Source organism: Lepidothrix coronata, unplaced genomic scaffold (assembly GCF_001604755.1).
Source record: "Lepidothrix coronata isolate B3197 unplaced genomic scaffold, Lepidothrix_coronata-1.0 Scaffold8, whole genome shotgun sequence".
NCBI lineage: Eukaryota > Metazoa > Chordata > Aves > Passeriformes > Pipridae > Lepidothrix > Lepidothrix coronata.
Genome location: NW_016690188.1, coordinates 9240051 through 9263305, shown reverse-complemented (window position 1 = coordinate 9263305; position 23255 = coordinate 9240051). Strand labels below are relative to the sequence as shown.

General features: G+C 42.9%; 2 protein-coding genes across 2 annotated transcripts; both read right to left on the bottom strand.

Annotated features, from left to right (window-relative positions):
* Positions 1-1917: 1917 nt before the first annotated feature.
* Positions 1918-2412, bottom strand: FGFBP3 (fibroblast growth factor binding protein 3). Its single transcript, XM_017839560.1, has one exon. It carries the CDS (start codon positions 2410-2412, stop codon positions 1918-1920), a length of 495 nt encoding a protein of 164 aa, XP_017695049.1.
* A 16583-nt stretch (positions 2413-18995) lies between these two features.
* LOC108509930 (D(1)-like dopamine receptor) lies at positions 18996-20366 on the bottom strand. The gene has a single exon (XM_017839552.1). The coding sequence runs from the start codon at positions 20364-20366 to the stop codon at positions 18996-18998; it is 1371 nt and encodes a 456-aa protein (XP_017695041.1).
* Between the last annotated feature and the right edge of the window lie 2889 nt (positions 20367-23255).

The window sequence follows — 23255 nt, the reverse complement described above, 5'->3', positions numbered from 1 at the left end:
TACTCAGTCTATCTATGGCACTTGATACATGAATGAGGGCCGGGACAGGGGGTTCAGGCCAAATATTGCTTTTTAATTAAACATGGGGACTAACAGTACAAAAGAATTGCCAAAGGAGAAATCACAAAGGGACACACACTTACAAAGCTACATAAGCAACAGTTTTGGTTTAGTACTTCTCTGGGTTAGGTTCAATTTAAAATTGTTAAAATTCTGGTTTAGCTCTGTTGCATCATGTTTATAGGCCACAGTGCTTACTGTGAGGCTGAATAACACTTTGCCCTAATAAGCTCACCAACAGTTCAGCTGTGAAGTTCAAACTTTTGCAACACAATATAGGAAAAGGTGAAATTCTGTGATTCAGCAAAGTAAATAATGCTGCCATAAGAATGCATATGATGTGACTAAACACTTACTCATCTGTAATGTTAGAACTTTGACAGAGGTGTCTTTTTCTGTGGGAAAGCTGGTGAGTGCTAGCCTTGGGAAAATAGTGCTAGCTTCCTCTTCTAACCCAGCTGCTTTCCCAAATAATTCTTCAGGTTAAAAAATAAACCTATTTGGTACCTTCTGATGTGACTGCTCCTTCAAATGCTCTTGTTTGAGGGAGACTGGGTTTTATTTTTGACATTTACCTGTCTGCTTTATCCATGGTTTATGTGGTTATTTTACTGCACCCATCAGAGATTTGATGTTTATTCACTGGTCTTGTGTGAGAGGACCATGATGGATGCTCTGCTGTATTGGGATACTGCTCCTCTGTTCTTGATCTGTCAATGCGCCCAAGTGTTCTGGTTCAGGAAAAATGTATGAGGAGCAGCCCTCTGAGTGACTGCAGAGGTAATTTTGAGATATCTCTGTGGAACAATTAAACTAAAGCAAGCGTTTAACCAAACATCTCTCTGCAGACAGGTATAGTTCCAGTTTCTGCAAAAGTGACTCCCAACAGCTTATTTTGTGAGTGAAGGGGCTGAGTCCTTCCCACATTTACCTGGAGTGTTGCCCTGCTTTCTGCACTGCTGTATTGGACAGTAGGGTAGAGAAGTTGTTGATGTTCAGTCAGGTATGCACTGTAGAAATCACAATCCTTTTTTTTTTAGCATTTGAGTGGGATGTGTCTAAAGAAGAAAAATCACGACCAAGGAAAACTCGAGCTCTCCTTAACAAAATGTACCGCGTTGTGTGTGGATAAGGTATTTAACATCTCAAACCCCTTTTCTCCCTTGGTAAAACAAGTTGCCTGCTTCAACATTATGCCATTAGCCAGGTGAAATATCATTCATCTCCCAAATCCAGTTTGTGTATCTAGGTACTTCTGAGTTTCTCGACTTTTCTTTTCACAGCTGGTTTTTCACCAAATTCTGTTCATGTTCCTGTTTGAAGACAGTCAGTTGACTAACTGCTTTGTGGAGAAAGGACTGGACTGTCTTGTGTAGCTTATGAAATCTTTGTCAGCAAGAAAGTTCTTTCTAGGACTTACTCTCTAGTGAAGTCTCAGTTGTTTCTCATTCTGGTATAAATGCTTATTTTTCTACATGTGTGATTTCATTGTAACTTTAGGCTTATAGGAATTGATTTTTGGGGAGGGAATAGCTGTCTCTTCGTGCTTATGTCCTTTGAAAACCTTTAATGTACTTGAGTGCACGAGTTGTGCCTAGATGCTCTCACCAGGCTAGCTGGTGGGTGCCACACACACTGTTCAGCAGCGTGACGGTGTTGCAGCTGTTACAGGGCTTTGATGAGACAAAGAATTACGTGAACTTCTTGTCATAAAATAGTTACCACTTTATTGGGGATAAAAGAGGAAAGCTGACAGAGTCGGGGGGCAGTGGCAGCGGTGGGTGAGGGCAGGCGATGCCGGGAGCATCCTGGCGCGGGGGACGGGCGGCCGCGCTCCCTCCCGCGGGCCGGGGCGGCTCAGCCCTCCCAGAAGCCGACGAAGAAGCTACACAGCGAGTGCCACCGCTCGGTGCAGTAGGTCTCCGCGGGGTCCTCGGTGGGCTCCGGGGCGGGGGCCGGCGTGGCCGGGCCGGGGTCGGGCAGCAGGCGGAGCTGCGCCTCGGGCGGCGCCCGGCCCGGCCCGCACAGGCGGGCGCTGAGCGGCGCTCCCGGGGCGCAGGGATGGAGCCGCCGTCGCAGCCGGGACAGGATCTGCCGCCAGTACTGGTGGCTGCGGGCGCCGTAGGCCGGGCAGCGCCGCGGCTCCCCGCGGTAGGCGCAGCTCCGCGCCGCCCCGCCGCCCGCCGCCCGGCAGCTCAGCCGCAGCTCGCTGGCCCCCGCGGCTGAGCGCAGCTCCCAGCGGCACCGCTGCTGCTCCGGCGTGGAGAACCGGCCCTCCCGCGCCTCCTCCCGGCCCGCCCCGCCGCCAGCGGCGGCCCCCAGGACGGCCAGGGCCAGCAGCGCCAGCGGCATCCTCATCCTCGGCGCCGCGGGAGCCTCCTCGGTGCCTCAGAGACGGGGCGTCCCGGCGCGGGACCCGCCGTCCCGCCGCATTCTCCGCGCCCTGTGGACACAAGGACCGTGCCGGGCGGTGCCCCCGCGGCTTCCACCCTCTGCCCGCCCCGCGGGAGCGCAGCCCCCGGGGTCGCGCCAGCCCGAGCCGGGCGGGGTTCGTCTCAGCAGAGGGGAGCGAAGCGGGCTTGTCCCTCCAGGGTGGGGCTGTTAGCCCTGGGGTTTTTAGCTTGTGTCCGTCCACCCTCATGCTCCGCTGACGGCCCGCCGAGGGCGGCGAGGTCCCGGGATCATCCCGGCCAGGAAGCCTCGACGGGACAGCGCCAGCCGGGAGCCTGAACCTGCCGGCTGCGGCATCGCTGCTGCCGCTCGGCTGCCAGACCCGCCCACGGGCAACCCGCTCCCCTAAAGCCCCGTCCTTTTCCCCTGCACCCGGTTTCCCCCCACGCACCCCGGTGTTCTCCGCGCTGTCCCGAGGCACTCACGGTGCGATGTGGGCTGGGTGATGGTGCGGGACAGGCGTGCGCGGCGGCTCCGCGCTCCCGGGCTGCCCGCGGCGGGCCCGGCACGGGGGTTATCAATGGTCGGGGACTGCCCCCACCAACGCCCCTCCCCGGCCACCGCCCGCGGGGGACAGCGCGGGGACACACCGGCAGCGCTGTGCCCCGACGGCACCGGCTGGCGGGATTTTCCCCGACACGCAAACACACACGCACGCTTTGTTCGAGAAAACCGCACGCCGGTACCTCAAAGCCATCCCGGGACTGCGGCTCCCTTGGGAAGTGGCGAGGAAATGGGGTCCGGGGGCCGAGCCGGGCAGCGGCAGCTCGGCTGTGTGGGAATCTCCCCGAGGGAGCTGAGGGGGGGAATGGTTGTGTGCCTGATGGACTAGAATCGATTTATTTATTTTTCTTTGGAATTGATGGAGTTAAAAGGGATTCTCATTTTGGAAGTAAAATATCGATGTGGATTATTTAGGATGGTTACTTTTTGTTAATGTGGTGACAGTCTTCTCTATAGGATGTGTTTTTAAAAAATGCCAGAAGTTTCATAAGAACGTAGACATAAGCTTTATGTTACTGCACGTTTGGGGATGGGAGATCAGACCCCCATTTCAGAAATCTCTTGTCAGAATTAGGCCCTCAAAATCCACATATGCTTCAGTTTCATGGGTGATGAACTTTGCACATCTGTTCCAAAGTCCTTATTTTTCTGACTCTGTTACTCAAAGATGAAGGCCCTCAAGTTACCAGCAAATTCCTGCTGTCTCCTCAGTATTGGATCACCAGAAGAGCATGTGGCACACTGAGCCCAGCCCTGTACTGCAGAGATACTCTTGCTCAGGGCACTTGAAGGGGAAGTGTAAGCTGTCCCTGAGCTGTCACAAGCTTTTGGAAAAACTATTATTGGTAGACATGCGCATATATATATGTGGGGATATATATATATATATATATATATATATGTATATATATATAGTCACACTCATATACCATTTGTATTTATACTCCACATTTACATTGATGTGGAGATCTTACCCAGCCCATAATACTGTCAGTGTAATGTGGTAGCTGGACCACAGCTGTCCTAAGGCCGGCAGGATGGTGGGCTCAGTGCAGACTATGGTGAACCCTGATGTTCATCTCTTGACAGCTGGTGTCAGCACCCTCCCCGCTGTGCAGAGGACACACAGTGTCAGCTGCCCCCCCCAGCCCTGCACAGTGGCCAAGCTGTTGATAGAGCAAATTTAAAATGCAACCTTCTTTACACAACAAGATAAATGTTGCTGCAATGAAGACTGACTTGGACAGTGTCATGTGCTCTAGGCTTTCTTCTTGTGTCATCTCTCCTTTACAGTAACTTCTTCAAAGATCCCCCATGCTTATAGTAGGCTAAAATCTGGCAAAGGATCCCCAAAGAATGCCTCAGTTACACATGGGTATTTGGGGGGCTGAACAAATAGTATTTCCCACAATGTCCCACAACATCCTTCTCTCTAAATGGGAAAGGCATGGATTTGATGGGTCAACTGCTTAACGGATGAGGGGTTTGATGGGTCAACTGCTTAACGGATGAGGGGTTGGTAGGATGGTCTCATCCAAAGGATAGTACTCAATGGCTTAATGCCCAGATGAACACTGGTGACAAGTGGTGTCCTTTAGGGGTCCATATAGGGACAAATATTATTTAATATCTTCATCAATGACATAGACAATGGGATTAAGTGCACCCTCAGCAAATTTGCAGGTGACACCAAGCTGAGTGGTCTGGGTGACACACCTGAAGGACAGGATGCCATTCAGAGAGACCTTGACAAGTTTGAGAAATGGGCCCATGGGAATCTCATGTGGTTTAACAAGATCAAGTACAAGGTGCTGCCCTTGGTTTGGGCAACCCCTGGTGTCAATACAGGCTGGGAGACGGACAGGTTGAGAGCAGCCCTGCCAAGAAGGACTGGGGCTGCTAGTGGATGAGAGGCTGGACATGAGCAAGCAATGTGCACCTGCAGCCTAGAAAGCCAATTGTATCCTGGGCTGCATCAAAAGCAGTGTGGCCAGCAGGTCAAGGGAGAGGATTCTGCCCCTCTATTCTAGTGAGATCCCACTTGGACTACTGCATGCATCTCTGGCATCCTCAGCCCAGGACAGACATGGACCTGTTGGAATGGGTCCAGAGAGGAGGGCCACAAAATCATCAAAGGGCTGGAACACCTCTCCTGTGAGAAAAGGCTGAGGCAGTGGGGGTTGTTCAGCCTGAGAAGAGAAGGCTCTGGGGAAACCTTATCGCAGCATTTTTGTTACTTAAAGGAGGCCCATAAGAAAGATGGGGATGAACTTTTAGCAGGGCCTGCTGTGATAGGACAAGGGGTAATATTTAAACTAAAAGAGAGCAGATTTAGACTAGATACAAAGAAGGAATCTTTCACAATGAGGGTGTGAAGCAGTGGAACAGGTTGCCCAAGGAGGTTGTAGATGCCACATCCCTGGTAACATTCAAGGCCGGGTGGATGGGTTCCTGAGCAACCTGATCTGGCTGAACATGTCCCTGCTTATTGCAGGAGGGAGTACTAGGAGACCTTTAAAGGTCCCTCACAACCCAAACCATTCTATGATGTGACTCAATGGAGGAAAGAGTTTAATTTCTCTTTCTGTGCAATAAGTCCTAAAAAGGAAAGACTTCTGCAGAGACTGAGAGAATGACTGCTGGAGGAGAGGTGGGATGTAGAGTTCTTTCCCCAGTTCAGGGAAAGGAGGAGCATTTTCAGATAGATCTCTTGTTTCCTAGTTGCATTTCGTATTTAGAGCTCTCCCTAGTTGGTAGTTTGGAGTGGGGAGGAAATGGCAAGAGAGAGAGGATCATGAGAAGGAAATAAAATGGCTTAGGCAACAAACCATAGGAGAGGGTTTGCAACCAAGAATTTCGAGTGGAAGCTGATATCTCCTTTTGGCCTGCAATTACATAAAGAACCCTCTCTGAAGGACAAGGCTTAGCTGACTGTTAGCTGTGTGTGGCTGCTTTCTCAGCATGCTGGATTGTGTATATTGCTTTCATGGGTGCTGAGGACCCCCCATGGTCTGTAGGAGGAATCTTGGCATCTAACTGAGGGCTGAGGGTACCATGAGGCATAAAGAACTGCATTGTGACTTTAAAACCCTCTATGGCTCTAGTGAGCACGTGGCATGTCATGTACCTTAGCTTATGAGTCTGCCAAACATTGGAGTTGCTTTCAAATTAAGTTCTGACCACCTGTAATTGCTATATATTATTACTCTGAGATCTTTGTCCATTTTCCACATTCCACTGCTATCATTTATGCAGTGAGAAATGGAGTTGTCTAATATGTTTGAGATCACTTTTATAGCAGTTTATTCTAAGGATATTACCTTGGAGGAAAATATTACTGTGTGTTTTAATGAACATGTTGTTATTATACTTTTTAGGCAGATTACATTAAATCTCATACAAGTTATTACTCTTCAGGAACTAAAGAAAGAAAATGAAACAGACTGAAACTTGTCTAACCTCCTCATACAGTGATTAATCTTCCTTAATCTTCTTTGCTATATTCTCCTCCTACCTATATTTATTCACATATTTTCCTCCTTGATTGTGACTCATCTTTTGCAGTAAAACAGATGTTAGTCTTTGATACTCATTGCTTCTATATTAATTTTCTTGCAAAAACTACAATTTTATCTCCTGGATTTGATGGGGATATTGGGGGGGAGGAGGGAAGGATCATTCTTACATTACTCAAATCACTGTATCCTTTTGTTCTGTGTTTGCAGTTTAAATCTAGTTAGTCTGTGTTGCTGCTGTAGCTGGATTTTGACTGCTCTTTCCCTACTGTCCCCCTCACCTTAGAATAACCTTTATAGCTCTAAAAGTCAGCTGGTTAGGAAGTTATTTTTGAAAATGTGATCAGTGTGCACTGTGGCAAACATAGTTGCCTTGTCTGCAGAGAGCCTGAAACAAATCCCTGAGGAGTTAATGGGCCTGTCCATCTAAGCAAATGACATTAAGAGTGTGGTTGCTATGTGAATCCTACAAGAAGACTAAACTGGAAGGATTTACAGATATACTATGTTGGATGCAATTTGGACTCTAAAGATTCTAAAACAAATTCCAAGTTAAAGTAAACACTCATGGGACCAGTCTAAACCATGAGATTCAGTTCAATAGAGAGAAGAGCAAGATACAGGTCTAAAACATCTGCACGAATACATGATAGATGCTAAGTAATGTGTCACAGAAAAGCATGCACTGTATGTGATTCACTGTAGCTGAATGTGAGACAACAGTTGAGCTGCAACTGCAAAAAAAGCAAACACATAAACAAGGATGTCACCTATAAGACACAGGAAGTAAGGCATTGGCTAAAACCAGGCTTTGAGTGGGGCATTGTATCCAGTTTAAGCATTACTCTTCAAAAAAAGATAAACTGAATTGAGTCTGTGAAAGAACACTGAGAGCATCACGGACCTAGAAAACTCGATTTATAATGAAGTGATTTAAACAATGGGCTCGTTAACCTAACAAAGAAAAGAACTAAGTAGGCAAATATGACAATAGTAAAAATTGAATCTATTATTTAATTAAATCTATTTACGCATCTTTTAATTTTAGAAGTTCAGATCATACCCTTAATCACACTTTTCATTAGTCAATGAATAAATTATCCTGTTAATTTTTAACTCTGAACTGAAAAACTTATATTCTGTTTGTAGGCCACTTCACTCACGTTGAAGATATTGCCCAGGAAATGGTGTTAGGGTTTTAACTTCAGGGTTTGATCTTTAAAAGTTCAGTTGAATTAACTGTTTGCATTTTATAAAAACTCCAGTCATTATGAAAAATAATATTTATTCCTCTTACTTCAGTCCCTAGGATTGCAGCAACAACTGTGAATGATTGCAAGAACAGTGTTGCTTTACAAGTGGAAAGTAGTCAGTCTCCAGCCCTGTCATCATAAACTCCTTTTCAGAGAAGTGTGTAGGGTAAACAACGTCGATGGTTCATAAACTTAAATTGTTTAAAATATACAAGACCATGGCTATGTTTAACCTACTTGTTTGAGTTATCAATCTTTCAATTTCTTGTTACTGGCTCAAGAGAATAACATCATATTTAACGTGTCTACAGATTGACCTTCTCAATTACCTGGTTTTGTTCAGAGCGAGTCAAGCTCTGCATGGTATAAAAGACAAAAACTGGTGGCTGAAGAGCCATGTAGAGACATTTATCTCAATTTGGTCATGAAGCAAAATGAAATATTATCTTACACTGGGAAGGTGCCCAACAGTCCCATTCATCTCTGCTGGCCACCTCAGAAATTCAATCCCTAAGGGTATCATGTTTTTACTGGCTTTACTGGTAGAGGTGTCTAGTGCTTCCTGTCTAGTTACGTTGAAGGATCCTCTGTGTGCAGACAGCTGTGAGGTCCCTTGCTCTGAGCTAGAGCACTACAAGGCAAAGTTGTGAAGCATTTTTTATTCTCCTTCCATCACAAACTGGCAAATAAGCATGACTACTGAAGAGTTTTGTAAGATTAAGTACAGGTTCATTTACTATTACACCTTTGACTTGCAGATAGCTGAAATTCTGGGGTCTGTGCCCTGTCCCAAATTGTACAGAAGGAACAAAGTGAAAAAAGAATTTCCTTGCTCAAATTTTCCCATTCTGAAGTCTCTCCTAGGTACGGTTTAAGCACTCTTCTATGGTCAGACCGATGCTTTTGTCCAGTTTTTGACATGTTTTTGTGTTGATTCTTTCTTTCCTTGCCAATAAACTGCTACTGAAGTTCAACCCAACCTTTCATTTGAAAAATAGCTTTTTGAAAAATAATAGAAAACTTAAAGAAACTGCATAGGATTGATCAGGGGATTTATAAATCAATTTCTTATGCTGCAGAATCAGTTTGAAATCATCCATGAGCCCATCCTTCAGTCAACAGATCATTGACTGAATGCGCTCTTGGAAGCAGTACATAGCAGAGTGCTTCAGAATCATCCCAGAATACTGTTCTTCCTCAATACATTGGCTTTAACAAAAAATGTTCCACATATGTTTCCACCATCTTTACCGTCTCACATTCCCTGCAGACTTTTTGACGAGCGGGTCTGAGTCATTTGCCTTGCACTCTCCAAGGCTGTGTTTTCCCACTGGAGTTCGGGATATAGTGAATTAAGTTTTTAGTTCTTTTGCTCCATAGGAACTACTTTGTTCCTTGCATCTTGTATATATTCCTCTCTTTAACTGACTTATATATTCTCAACTCAGATTTCTGATTAGAGATGCATATTTGCATGCTAATTTTTCTGAGTATGTAATTTTTCGTATTTAAAATGCCACCTCTTAAGTGTTTTCTTCAGTAATCTGCCTTCCACTGTGAGGATGTTGCTTTATCGGTCATGTAAAGGCTACCATGCTTACTCTTTACATTCATCAAACAAACTTTTTTACCTTACCAAAAAAACTTAGGAAGTTTTTAATTTTTGTTTCTCAAAGAGTCATTGTAGTCTCTGTTCACAGAGAACCCGCATGACTGACCACTATTTCCTACCTTCATTCTTCCCTGTGTAATTAATGGACTGACCTCAGACAAGGCCTCTTGCTGAGCTGGGTATGGGAGCTGCTAGAACACCCCTACCACTCCAGGCTTTTCTATCAGCTGATCAAAATTGCAAGTCTTGTGAAAGGCTGAACTTCAGCTTTGTCTTTTCCGTTCTTTAATCTCGTTCAAAATAACAGTGAAGGAAATCAGAGAAAGAATTTTTTTCAGCGTGTGCTAAACAGAGGACTTCATTAGGATGCCAAAAAGACCTTTTCCTTTCATAGAACTTATGGTTGGTCATCCTACAGTCAGTTTAAAGAAGCTGAAAATACATTCCTTGTTGTTGTAGTAACGTGCATACAGACCTACATAGAATTAAAAATCCTTGCAAGTGTTGTAGAATGAAGATGAACTCCCTTTTAAATTGCTCTTGGCCCATTATTTTAGACACAGACAGAAGGGGTGAGGGGGACCCATTTAATCTGAACACTTCTAGAAACACGAAGTGTTAAAATTAGCTCAACAAATGCATCTTGACATTATTTCTTGGCTGCAGTGTGGTGGAGATGACCAACATGCCAGGAGAGATTTATTTTATAATTTAAGTGATAAGAGTAGGTGAACAGCAGAAGGGTGTGGGGAGCTAAAAGGATGAGGGAGATCAGCTATTCAAATGTTACCAGAGCGTGCTCGCATCAGATAGTGTGAGAAAGCACTTTTATTGAAGAGGAGAGCAGACGGCTGGTAATGTAAACCCTGGTACTGTAGCATGAGCTCCCCATTCACCACGTATGGGATGAAACATGTTTCACAGATCACTGAGAAAACTCAGAGGGGTGGGATTGCTTCTCATTTTCTCCTTCAGAACTTTGCATTCTGAAAATGTAAGTTGTGAGGGTTTCATTAACAAAGTGTAATTGCAGAGGGTTTCAAAGAGGAAACAAATTGTGATTATTTAACAAACAAATTGTAAACAGAAGACCGAGTTCTTTAAAATATGTCTTGAGGACTGAGTAAAAAACTTCAAGGCTATATGGTGGAATAAAAATTTTAAAAAGAAATAAATTTCTAGAACCAAAGATCTGATCTACCAGATCCAGTTAAAATTCTAGAAAACCTAAATGGCAAATCTATAAAATATACAATAAACTGTCCAGGTATGTTTAATTTTATTTCATAAAAATAATAGAAATAGTCCATTTTTAATTGAGAAAAATGTAGCATTGATAATGCCTGCTGTATATCATCACAGTAAAATACCTCACTTGAAACTGGAGCAAGTTCAGACATTTAAGTTGCCCAGACATTCCGTTTATTCAGGCTGAATTCTTTTACCACCTGCTCACAGACTGAAGGCTGGAGATTGGTTCCCCATGGTGTGAGCTGATATGTAGACTATCACAAGGAAAAGTAAATGTCAAAAGAGATAATTGTGAAAGATGTCCTGTACCTGAAAGGTGGATGTTTTTCTAAGGAGTTTTCTTATGGGTTATGTTTATTTTTACATGGTGGTTTTATCTAAAGATCTGATGTAGTGGGAAGAAAGTGGGTGTATTGCACACAAGCAAACAATGAAGTTGGCCTTGTTCTATAAATGAAAGTGATTTTTATGGGGCAGAAATACATAGGCTATCCAAGCCCTTGTATACTCTGCCAACACATGATTCATGGCTCTTGTATTACAAAATTAAAGTGAGTTTGATATTGTGTTTTTAAAGTAGAACTATACTATACGTAAATATCAAATAAATTAAAAAAACCCACCACATCATAACAATGAAGCGTGAAGGAAAAACACCTGAATAAAAGAAGAACTAAGTACCTAATATTTCTTAAAACAGCTGAGTCTCATATTCTTGCTCGTGTATTTTGCATTGTCACTAAACAGGCCACCAAGTTCCCAAAAAGGATGTTTTCTGGTTTGATACAAATGTGGATCCTGTTACCAAACATTTGCTGCAAGCAGTTTTTTGAACAGTTCTGGCATTTTTGTGTGTGTGTTAGAAAACATGGTATTTTATTCTTTTGGTGGAAGGTATGGAATAATCTGGCTGTACAAGTGTAAAAACTGCACTTGCACGTTTTTACCCATCTGTTTTCTTGTTGTAGTTTGCAATTGCCAGCTCTATGCCAGCACCCTCAAAGCCCAGGTGCACACATCTATGAAAGGCTTCTGGTATGTGGAGAACTTCATGTAGACAATTCTGGAAAGTTTGGAAGTGATAAGAGAATTTATACACAAAACATAATTTTTTCTTCTCACAACATAGCTACTACTCTCCCCAAATAATTTAATTACTTTCCCTGTGGCCTTGTTGCTCTCAATATGTACAAAGGGATTAGAAAAGTAGGACATAAATGGACAAATAACAAATCAAAATTCCTTCTCTTATTTCTTAAGACCAAAAAGGGGTTTTTTTCCCCTCAATTTGAAAGAAAAATTAATCACAAAACATAGAAACCAGTTTTAGTGCCAGAACTTCAGAGCTGTGGAGAAACTAGTTAATTCATCCCCTTTGCTCTGCAAGAAAGGAAATAGGTGTTATTTCTGTGGTACATACATCAAAACTGAAATATAGGTTGAACATGTTCCCATCCCTAAGTCAGAAATGTCAAAAACCTAGGAAACCTGAGAGGCAGATCCTGTTCCACTGGAGATGTGGGCTGGCTCTGGCTGTATTTTGGTGAGGTTCAAAGGGAGAAAATCATGTAGGTGAAGTTCTGCCCTGACACTTCACTGCTGTCCCTGTGCTGCAGCCCACCATTCCCTCTGCTGTGTGATGGCTACAACGTTTGGTGACCAACGAGCCTCCAAGCAAGACCTGGGACTTGTAAAGCCCAGAAAGAATCATTCTTTGGAATGTATATTTTGATCTTTCAAAAGACTAGATGTATCCAAAAGAAGTCTTACCGTCATGGACCGAATGCATCCAGAAGAAAGCTTTTTGTTGAAGACAAGAGATGAGGTGTGCAGAGCATTAGTTCTATCCTCCTGAGTGCACTTTGCCCTTTTGTACAATTGCTCCATGTCCAACATGGTCAGGTTTGTGTCTTGTTAGCAGATTACAGTAGCTTTCCTCTTTCTGCATCCTGGTCTCTCTGGGCCTAAAAAGCTCCATTAGAAATGGAAAACAGTTTTTCCACACCCTGTTTAGAGGAGCACAGTGATGAGACTTTTAGAATTATCCAGTCAGGCAGTAAAAGAATCATAGAAAATGCCACAGTATCAGGCAGGGAAGGAGCTGCTTGTAGTGTTTGGAGGATGCATGCTAGCATGGTACGGGGCAATATAGAGCAGTGGGATTGTATGCAGGCAGACTGAAATCTACAGAAAATCTATTTTGTGGATCCTAGATTGCATGATGCTAGCTGCTCAGCCTAAAGGCTATCAAAATCATAGTGACTCCATCTGCTCAAAACATCCAGTTCTTCCCAGTTAATCCCTTGGGGGTGCTGAAATTCTTTGTATTTTCCATGGTAAGCTGTATCAGTAGACTGAACTTATAGAGTCTTTGCTCCTGGAGCAATATGCCGTGAAGGGCTTTTCTCCTTTCTTTCCATACATGATACCCTTGCCAAGAGTGATGGGTCTTCTGCCTCTAAAATCCTACAGCATAAATCAGAATATCATGCTAATGAGGAAAACGGCCTGTGTCATTGAAAACACACTGTGGTCGAGGCTGAGAGACAGCAATGAGCATTTCTTGAAAGGAAATCATGACTTTTCTAAGTAATACAGAAACAATAGTGTCAATACTCAGTGGTATTAAATGACGTGAAAATTTTCCCCTGTACAGCATGCTGTTCTACCCCAAGGGTTATTTCTTTTGTTTCCTTGGGGGTTTTGTTTGGTTTGGATTTTGTTCGGTTGTTTGGTGGGGGTTTTGTTTGGTTGGTTTGGTTAGGTTTGGCTTTGGAATTACTCTCGTGACTGGACTGCAGGGGAGCAGGCATGTTGTAGCAACACTTAGGGAGAAAGTATATTTTTGGAAGCATATGACTTGAGGCATTGTTTGAGCTTAACTTGAGCCACCCCAAAATTACACATTTCAGCTTTATAAAGTAAGACATACTAAACAACAGTTGAAGCATTTACAATTCAAATTTTGTGCCTGTCTAGCTTGCCTGTCACTGAAAGTTAGGCTTAAATTCACAAAGGGAATTGTTCAGAAGGGAAATAAAATGTTGTTTCTACAAAAAAAAAATAAACAGTGCATATTCAGATAAGTAACTGTTGTGCATTATCTGGAACCAAAAGTGATGGTAGTAGTGAGTGCAGTGACCTGTGCTGCGAACAAAATCAGTTTGAATTCTCAGATATCAGCACAGCACAAAAGGCATTGTGTTTTTTCTCTGTTCCCTTGTCCTTGGACTAGACCCAGCCACATCCTCAGAGGTGGTGCCTCTGAGGATCATCATAGCAACATTTTACCACACTTCAAGGAAATGGTTTCCTCTACAAACATCTTTAAAGTTACTTTGTACTTCAGTAGCATAAGCTGTTAGCAGCACAGTGAAAATCTACTCTCTTTTTGAAAGAAGTCTGCAGTGAACTGCAGTGCCCCCAAAGCCCTATTGTTCCCAGTAATAGCTGCTCTATGTTACTTGTGATGGTAACAGATGTTTGAGGGTTTTTAAGCTCTTGAGGAGCTTTAAACTAAGTCTGGCAGCACACCAAGGAGGTATCGATCTGGTGCTACTATAATTCACGGCTTGGATGCATTGGTACTACAGCATTAATTACCCCTATCAATTAATTTATTGTCACAATGTATTTTGGCAGCACTAATATAATGCTATGGTCCAAAACATAAGAGGCAATATCTAATTACCAGTCTGATCTCTTGAAACTCAGCTGCTTTATGTATTTCTCGTCTTCTGTTAACAAATGTGCACCAGGAACATTTGTCGTGATGTTGTCTCTGACTATATTATCGGTTTAGGTGTTAGCAAATACTCCATGCTCTGTGTTATTTTACGCATTCATTTATTTAAATTACCGTGAAAAATCGATAGTTCTTACTACTTTGATTATAATTTTTTTATTTCCTGAAATCTAAATGGTAAGGCTGGAGAAACTTTTCAGACCGACCATCCAACAGAAGAGCAAATCCAGCTCTGCATACGTAGTAAAGATCATTACCTCTTGTCAGGCTTTTAGTACGATCTCTAATTGTTACCAACCGATTGTTATAGCTTTGTTACCAACAGCAAAAAATTGGAACTAGTTTGCACACTGGCTCATTTATACCCTGTCTGTTGCTGTCCTGCATTACTGGCCTTTTTTCCCCTGTCAGCTAGTCAGTCTAGTGAGCTTTTCCTCTCATCCTAGAGTGGATATCATCACTTGATCCAGTAAATCTCTCTAGACATGTTTGACTGTTTGGCCTAGATTTTCCCCTGATTGTAATAGAAGCTCAGACAACTTGCTCGCATGTTTCATGCAAAGGCATCACGGGATTTGAACTCATGAAATAGTGTGCATAAATTCCATTCAGCCAGTTCAGATTTAAAAATGAAAATAGTAAAATTAAATCCTGTGTTGTCAGAGGGTGGGTGCAAAGATGAATTTAATTAGTTAAAAATATATTAAAATGTTGAACTGCAGAAAGCTGTATGAAAATGGTTTTTAAAGAAAAAGGGGAACCTAGCAACGGTTTCTGCAAATTTTGCAGATGGAAATGACTTCTCACTACCGAAACTAAACTAAAACTATCTCAAGATGAAATTCTGTTTCTCTGGCTGATGAAGATAAACCTACATTTTCCCTAGCATTTTCATTCATTTTATGCTATGCACATGTAAAAAACCCTGGGTACATGTCCACACATTGTTTATTGCTTATTGTTGATTGTCAGTAGTTCCACTGATAGGCAGTTTCATGTAGCTTGTTAACTTAGTAAAATGTGAAATGCATTCGTAAGCCCTGGGTTTTCTAAAATGTCTTGAATGATTAGACACAGGCAGGCACTGGGGAGAAATGTAACAAGCCCAGATCAGGACTACCAAAAGTTTTTTCAAGCTAAATATGCTAGAAAATAAAATCATTACTTTAACATCTTTGTGCCCGTCTTTGGTGTAAATGCACATTTGTTCTTAAGAAAATTAGAAATCTGAGGAATAGCTCATACCCAGGAAGTGCATCCTGCTGCATGTCTCTTTACAATAGGAAGGGCAAGAGGTTTTAGGAAAGTGAATTAAATTATTACAAGAAGATATAGTTGAGTTAAGTGGTGGGAGTCCGTAACCATGGTGATGAAACCACTTTAGTACATCAGAGTCCAGCAGGACTGGACTGACAGTGCTTAACATCCAGAAAGGCACTTTAACCTCCCAAGCTAAGGGGAAAAAACAGTTTATGAAGAATAGAGAATTTTTCACAAAAAGAATTTTTACTGATATTCAACTGTTTGAAATATGCTTAATATGGTGTTTGTAGGTGAATCATCTGAAATCCAACACAAGAGGAATGATTTTGGCAAAAGCAAACCAACAGATGCTTCTGACAACCAAGTTGTGTAACAGGTTTCTCTTTTTGCTACCTAGGTCACCTGTTTTTCAGTGAAAGCTTCACTGAAGTGTTAAGGTAACCAGCTAAGTATCAGAGGAAAAAGAAAAAAATTGAGGTATGATAAATACATACATACACACAGTTGAGGTATGATCTTGTTTTACATTACATTGATATTTCCACTGCATTCAGAATTTGCTAAAGTTGCACATATCTATAACCATGTGGATGAGGGTGGTTTTTTGGTTGGTATGTTTGGGGTTTTTTGGGTTTCTTTTTGTTTGATTGCTTTGGTTTTTTTTTATTTATCATAAAAACTGTATGTAACAGTATATCAGAACTACTTAATTAGTTTTCCATTTGTACATGTATTTAGATGTAATTTATAAGGATAGTGTTATTTAGTTTATATTCAACTCAGCCAAACAAATTGCAGCAATTTAGCAAGATATAAAGGGAGGAGGGAAGACTAACTTCGTAAAAAGATTATTTCCTCTGATGCCTTGGAAATATACTTTGCAATATAAAAGCACTAATATCCCTCTGCAGTATCTGCATGTCTGTGTGCATTTGTGAAGGAGAAAGAAGACAGGGAAGGTGAAAAATTTTCTCTGGGGGTAGAATACATGGGTAGATTTTCAGTATAAGAGGAGGGGAACACCGGGAGAAAATCTAGTCCTGTTAGGTTTTGTTTATTAGGATTTTGCTAATAGGGAGTTTCTTTAAGAATGTATTTTTCTGTTGCTGTGGTTTGAATTGCAGAATTGTCCAAAGGTTTTATATTTTCTTATGACAAGTCACACATGCTTTTTTAGTCCCTTCTTATTCCTGGAACTGATAAGTGTAGAAGCAGTGCTGTAGTTGTAACAAGCTTCCTGTTCAAGTCAATGGTGATCTCTGAAATCATGTCTGTAAGGCAAAATAAAGCCGTACATAAATAACATGACAGGCAATAAACCTAAGCATAATGTCAAGAATGCATGTGCATTGCAGTTAATATTTTTAAAATATCACTTAGGAAAAAAGGTGAAGCTTTGCATCGATGTGTGTTTGAGTACATCTCTGCTGTCCTGCTACTGCCTCCTACTACAGAGGTGCTGGCACCTCTGCCGTACAGGGGTGCGTGATCAGCCTCAGTCTTTCAACAGGAAGGAGTTCCTGTCCTTTCCCTGATGTATTTCTAGCTCCAGACAGCCCTGTCTTGAAGTTTGTTTTCTCTACCTTGAAGAATGCTGTTTATATTCTAGCCCAGTTGTCTAAAAGATGAGCACATGTGCCTATCTCCATTTATGCTTAACCTTGAAACCCAATCAAAAATTTCTGAGCAACTTGACAGCAGGGAAAAGCTCTCAGCTGGACAAGGATCTCTGCAGCTACTTAAGAAGACTACAGAGACATTTATCCCTATTTTTCACGTGTGATGTAATAGTGAGAAGGGCTGCTTTGGCAGCTCAGCTACTTAAGCTTTTAACTGATCACAAGAATTTTGTATTCAATTGTGTAATAAAATAACCTGTAGCTGGTTGAGAACTTCATAGACTGACAGAAAGAAAGGGGTTGGGAATTATTTGAACAGAGAAGGCATTTGGTGTACAGTGTAAAGGCTTACCACTTGTACTTTGCTGAACTGAACTGTATTTAGATTCAGAAGTTTAGGCACTGGCTAATAAGAGGGTGTTGATAAAATGTTTGTGAGGTTGCACTGTTTTGATACCAGGGCTATTTAGAAACTATTTTTTAGATCACTTTGATGTTAATGGTATTGTAAAGGTGGTGCTGTTAGGCATCAAAGTAAACTGCTTTCAGTCAGCGAAATACCTTACATATACTGTGGTGAATCCATAAAGAGACATGTAGATTTGATGACCTGAGTTATAAAAAGTGTGTTTGAGGAATAGCCAATAGATCTCCCTAAAATAATACCTTTGCCATTTGTGATTCATAGGTAACAAAATGCTGCCAAGTTCTGCTTTGAAAGATATTTATTTTGAGTGGCTGCAGTGGTGTAAATATGAAATAATTTCACCTCTTAATTTCTGCTGAAGTAAACCTTGGCTTTTTAAATAACTTTAATATCTTTCAGCACACTTGAACTTAACAATGCTAATTGAATCTTGTGTAATCTAACACAGCAGCTTGCCCTGTCATGAGAAAAAAGTCAATTAGAAATCACAGTTAATCATTAAAAAATTATTGAGGAAAATAAATTTTTCTCATTTACTATTCACAGAAGTGGGTGGTCTGTAGTATGCTTAACATTCAAGAGCCTTTCCAGTCTAGGAAAATAAAAACACACACAGTATCAATATTTATATGTTATTAAATCAGCAACAGCAGATGTAGTCTAAATGGCTATGTGGTGTAGCTTTCATATGAAGGACCTTCACTAATCCATCATTTAAAATGCAAATAAAGAGTTTATAATGCACAATTTCTGCAATTAATTGCAGCCTTGAACATTACACTGCACTTACTACAATAGACTTTACAGCTGTAAACTATTGTAATGTGTATCATCTGCACATCAGTGATGACCATTATCAATTAGCTACAAACAATTATTTCCAGTATCACTTACAAAGAGGGGGGGGAAAGTTTTAGCAATGAAGATAAATCTGAGATTAACTTGTCTATGTAAGATTGTATTATAGAGTCTCAAACTATGAGACATTTTTACTTTGATCTAATTATCTCACTATTCTTAATAAATATCTCAAGTTTGATTGGAAACTGGGGATGAACAAATGCATGGGAGATGTCTACTGACTATGACAGTAAAGAGTGATGGTGGCCATGGGAAAAAGTTAATATATGTCCACTACATGCCTTTGGAATGGATTTCAAATGCCCATCACCCCTCTCTGGTTTTTCCCATCCCTCTGGAATGGGATTTTTTGCTGGGGTACAGGTGTAGCTTACATGGAGGCAGAGTGAACTCTCTCTGTGGGGTGGCTGTGTGTGTGAGAAGCATGCAATTACTTATCCCTCTGAAACAAGGCAGTGGGGTCCCTCACACTGACCAAGTCCTGCACAGGGGGTAACAGTTTCCAGGGATAGCTCTGTCTTGCAATCCAATTGCAAAATAGCCGGCACCTGGCAATTCTTGGGGCTGATCCCAGGGGCAGCCTGAGTCAGAGAAGTCGCAAGTCTGTTCTCCACAGGCATCTCACTGCTGTCCTCTCCCTGAAGGCTTACAGCATGGGGAATGGGCTGCACCCAGGCGGTGACAGCAGCAGGAGGTACTGACAACGAGGCAGCTCCTTCCTTCTGGCAGGTGGTGTCATGATGATAGGAAACCAGCTCATTTCTGAAGTTGACCCTCTCCACAGTGGATTTGGGTGTGCCACAGCAGAAGCACCAGCAGCCCAAGAGGTTGCTGAAAGCCCTCCTGAAATCTGTGTTGAAAGCATAGATCACTGGATTCAATGAAGAGTTGGCCCAGCCAAACCACATGAAGATGTTGAAAGTGGTTTGGCTAACACAGGATGACTGTCCTTCATGGTCTTTCTCGAGCATGGGCTGACAGAAAGGCAGCAGACAGTTGAGCAGGAAAAAGGGCAGCCAGCAGCAAACAAAGACTCCCATTATGATAGAGAGAGTCTGCAGCACCTTTGTCTCCTTGTGCAAGGAATTCCGCAAAGAGGAGGTGGGCTCCTTGCTGTGAGCTGGCCACTGCCCCCCTGCTCTCTCAAGGGTGGAGATACGGCAGATCTGGGCCTGGGCAATTCGGTAGATCCTGGTATAGGTGATGATCATTATGGCCACGGGGATGTAGAAGCTAATAAGGGAGGAGGTAATGGCGTAAGTGCGATTCAATCTTACATCACATCGGGGTGTCCCAGGCAGCCGGTAACTGGGATATCCCCTGTCCTTGGTTTTATGCCAGTGCAGCTGCACTGGGATGAAGGAGATGAGGATGGAGAGGGTCCAGGCCATGGCTATCATGGCACAGGCAAGGCGCTGCGTCATCTTGCGCTCATAGCGAAAGGGGCTGGCGATGGCCCAGTAGCGGTCTAGGCTGATGATGCAGAGGTGGAGGATGGAGGCAGTGGAGCACATTATGTCAAAAGCCACCCAGGTATCACAAAAGCGATTGCCGAAGAGCCAGGAGCCTCCAGTCACCTCAGTGATTGCCTTCCAGGGCATCACCAGGAGGGCTACGCAGAGGTCCGAGATGGCCAGTGACAGCACGAACCAGTTGGTGACCTTGGCACGCAGGTGATGGAAGCGCAGGACAGCCAGGCACACCAGAGCATTGCCCACCAGCGTGCTCAGCACCAGGGAGCCCAGCAGGCACCCGGTGAGGGCCGGCAGCACCCGCGGGCCGTCCTCTGCCGCCGAGCCCCCCATCAGAGGCTCTCGCCCGGACGCCCCCTCTCTGCCTGCGGGGTAGCGCCGGCACTGCTACCCTGGAGGAAGGGCCGGCCTCGCTGCCCTGGGACCCCCGGCCGCTCTTGCCAGCGGGACGCCGCCCGAGGGACTGGCTGTGGGAGCGGCTTCCCGCAGGGGCATCTCCGCCCGCCGCCCCCGCCCGCCTCTGTGTCCCCCGCGGCGGGTCGGGCTGTCCCGGGGGTACTCACCGCTCTGGCTGCCGGAGCCGCCCGTGTGTCGCCTCCCCCCGCCGCTGCTCCCGAGGCACGGAGGGAGGGAGGAAGGGATGGAGGGGCTGTCCCGCAGCGGGACCGGGTGGCGGCGGCCCCTCGACGGCGGAGCGGAGCGAGGGGATCGGGGACCGCAGCGCCGGGACGGAGCAGCGGCAGCTCCGGGTGCCGCCTGCGGGCGAGATACGGCCCCCGCGCCGCCGGAGGGAGCGGGGCGCCGACCGGGAATGACGGGGAAGGTCCTGGGATCGAGTGCCCTTCCGAACCGCACGGAGGGAGGTTTCCCCACAGAGTTGTCCTGGGAAGAGCCCTTTTCCAGTTCTCAATGTGTACTTGCCAAAGTGTCAGGGGCGAGGGAGGACCTGGCGCTTTCTAAGTGTCTCCTTCTTTTGGACACCACGATGACATTTCAGGTTTGTTAAAGAGCAGGATAGCACTTTGCGTCGGGTTATGTACATTGAGAATGCCATCTAGGTATCAGAACCTGTGTTTTCAGCAAAACAGCATTGTGCTATTTATTTTTTGTTTTGAAATATTATGTAAAGAAACCAAAAGCACAGAAACCTAAGATCAGTTTGCATCTGCATTTTGTCAGAAAGTTATTCGTGCATATCCTCAGACACGATATCCAAAAGCCGCCTCTATTTTTTCAGCCAAAGGTGTTTTCTGATGTATTTTAACAGATCTTTCATTTGCTGTTATAATAATACGCACGTTGTCTTAGAAATATCTTCCATATATTTACATCCTGCTTTCAATAAAGTACCTTAATGCAAATAGAGTATAATCCTTTATTTTAAAAGAATTTACATGGTAATCCTGTCATGAGAAAAAGAAAAAAAGAGATTGGGATGTGAATAGAAATTATCAATGAATATAATTAATTAATATGGGAAATAGGTATTTATTTTTAAATGAGGTATTTTTTATTTTCTCTTTGTCTCTTTATTAAAACTACTCCAGTCACTAGTGCCAAAACAAATAATTTTCAAGCCAATAAGTGTCTGATTTCCATTTACTGTTCTGTTATTCTTGGTAATTAGAACACAGAGTGGAAATTTTTTAAACAAATTTTGAACGGCAAAGCTGGCAGCTTTGCCTGTAAAAAATCAGCACATTTAAGCTAAACTGGCTGGATTGTACCAGTCATAACAGAGTGTTAACATTTGGTTATGTTTTTAAGATTCTAATTTCTTTGTGCCTTTGAGACCACAGCCTCCATAATGTAGCCCACTGTTTTATTCCTGCTATAACATTGAAAATTGGAATACATTTCTGGTTAATGTGTTTCTAAGACGAACTCAAAATTCAAACAACTGATCTAGAATCTTCTCTAACGAAATATGTACTTTGTTTAAACAGCAGTAGCTGTAAAAATAACACCGGCTCTAAGATAAGAGCCAGCTCCACAACTTGTCTTATTTGGAACCAACCGTAATTCTACGTACATGGATTTTGCCAATATCTGCAAACCACAATAGGTCTCTGATGTTCATTCCAATACTAAGGACTAAATCTTAGTTTGTAAGAATTATCTACACACTTGCTTATTTGATTTAAAACATTTACTTTTATTTAACAATGAATGTAATGACCCTGAAGAACAGAATATATTTGTGAAGGATTTTAAATGGGACAGTAAATGGACCTAAGGCATTACAGCACTGGAAAGGAAAGAGCTATGCTTTTGCATATTCAGCAGATAGTAGTGCTGCAGGGCTCTGCAATGGAAGGTAGCTAGCATTATCCATGTTAAAGCAACTGTTTGCAGTGTCTCTGTGTATTTCTAGTTCCTAGGATATCATTATGCTCTACTAATATCTCTGACTCCTCTCTGGTGTGCATTATAAGGGAAAGTGTGTGTATTGATGCTATTTTGTGTGCATGTCTGCGAGTGCCCTACCTCAAAATTTTGAGTCTGTTGGCTGAAGTAAAGTCTCACTGAGAGTAAATATTTTAAGAAATTAATTTCCTATAGTTGTTATTAAATTTGGCATCTGAGTAGAAGCCAGAACCCCTACTAATAATCTCATTGATAGGAAGGCTTCAGTGTAGACTCAACCCTTACTAAACACAAGAGAATCTGCACAGAGGGAGACATTATGAAGGCTCTTACCACAAAGAAAACATCAACAGACACATTCTTCTTAGATACCAGAGGATCCAAATGGAAAATGCAAATTCTGAGGAAACTATAGAGTGAGTCAGTGGCAAAGACAGGAATAGAAGCATTGCCCTGCTTTTATTCCTATATTGGGCATGATGGAGTGAAGTGTAAGCTTATAGGAGAGGGAGAAAAAACAGACACAGGGGAAAACACAATGTGTGAAAATTAGTGTATGCAGTAAGTTGAAAGTGCTGTAAACTTTGATTTAAGACCTGTAGCTATGTCTTAAATTTATCTTACTCAGGATAGAACAGGAAGGTTCTGAGCAAAATAATGGAAGAAAATACTGATGGAATGGATAAAACAGTCTCTTTTGACTCCAGATTTGCAACCTTGTTCCATCTGTGAAAAAATAAACTTGTCCAGAGAGTAAACATAAAACATATTGCAATGTATGTAATATCTCGATACTGTATGGGGTTTTTAAAATGCAATCACTTGTATTTAAAATCTCTTTCTCTCCAAGAAGAG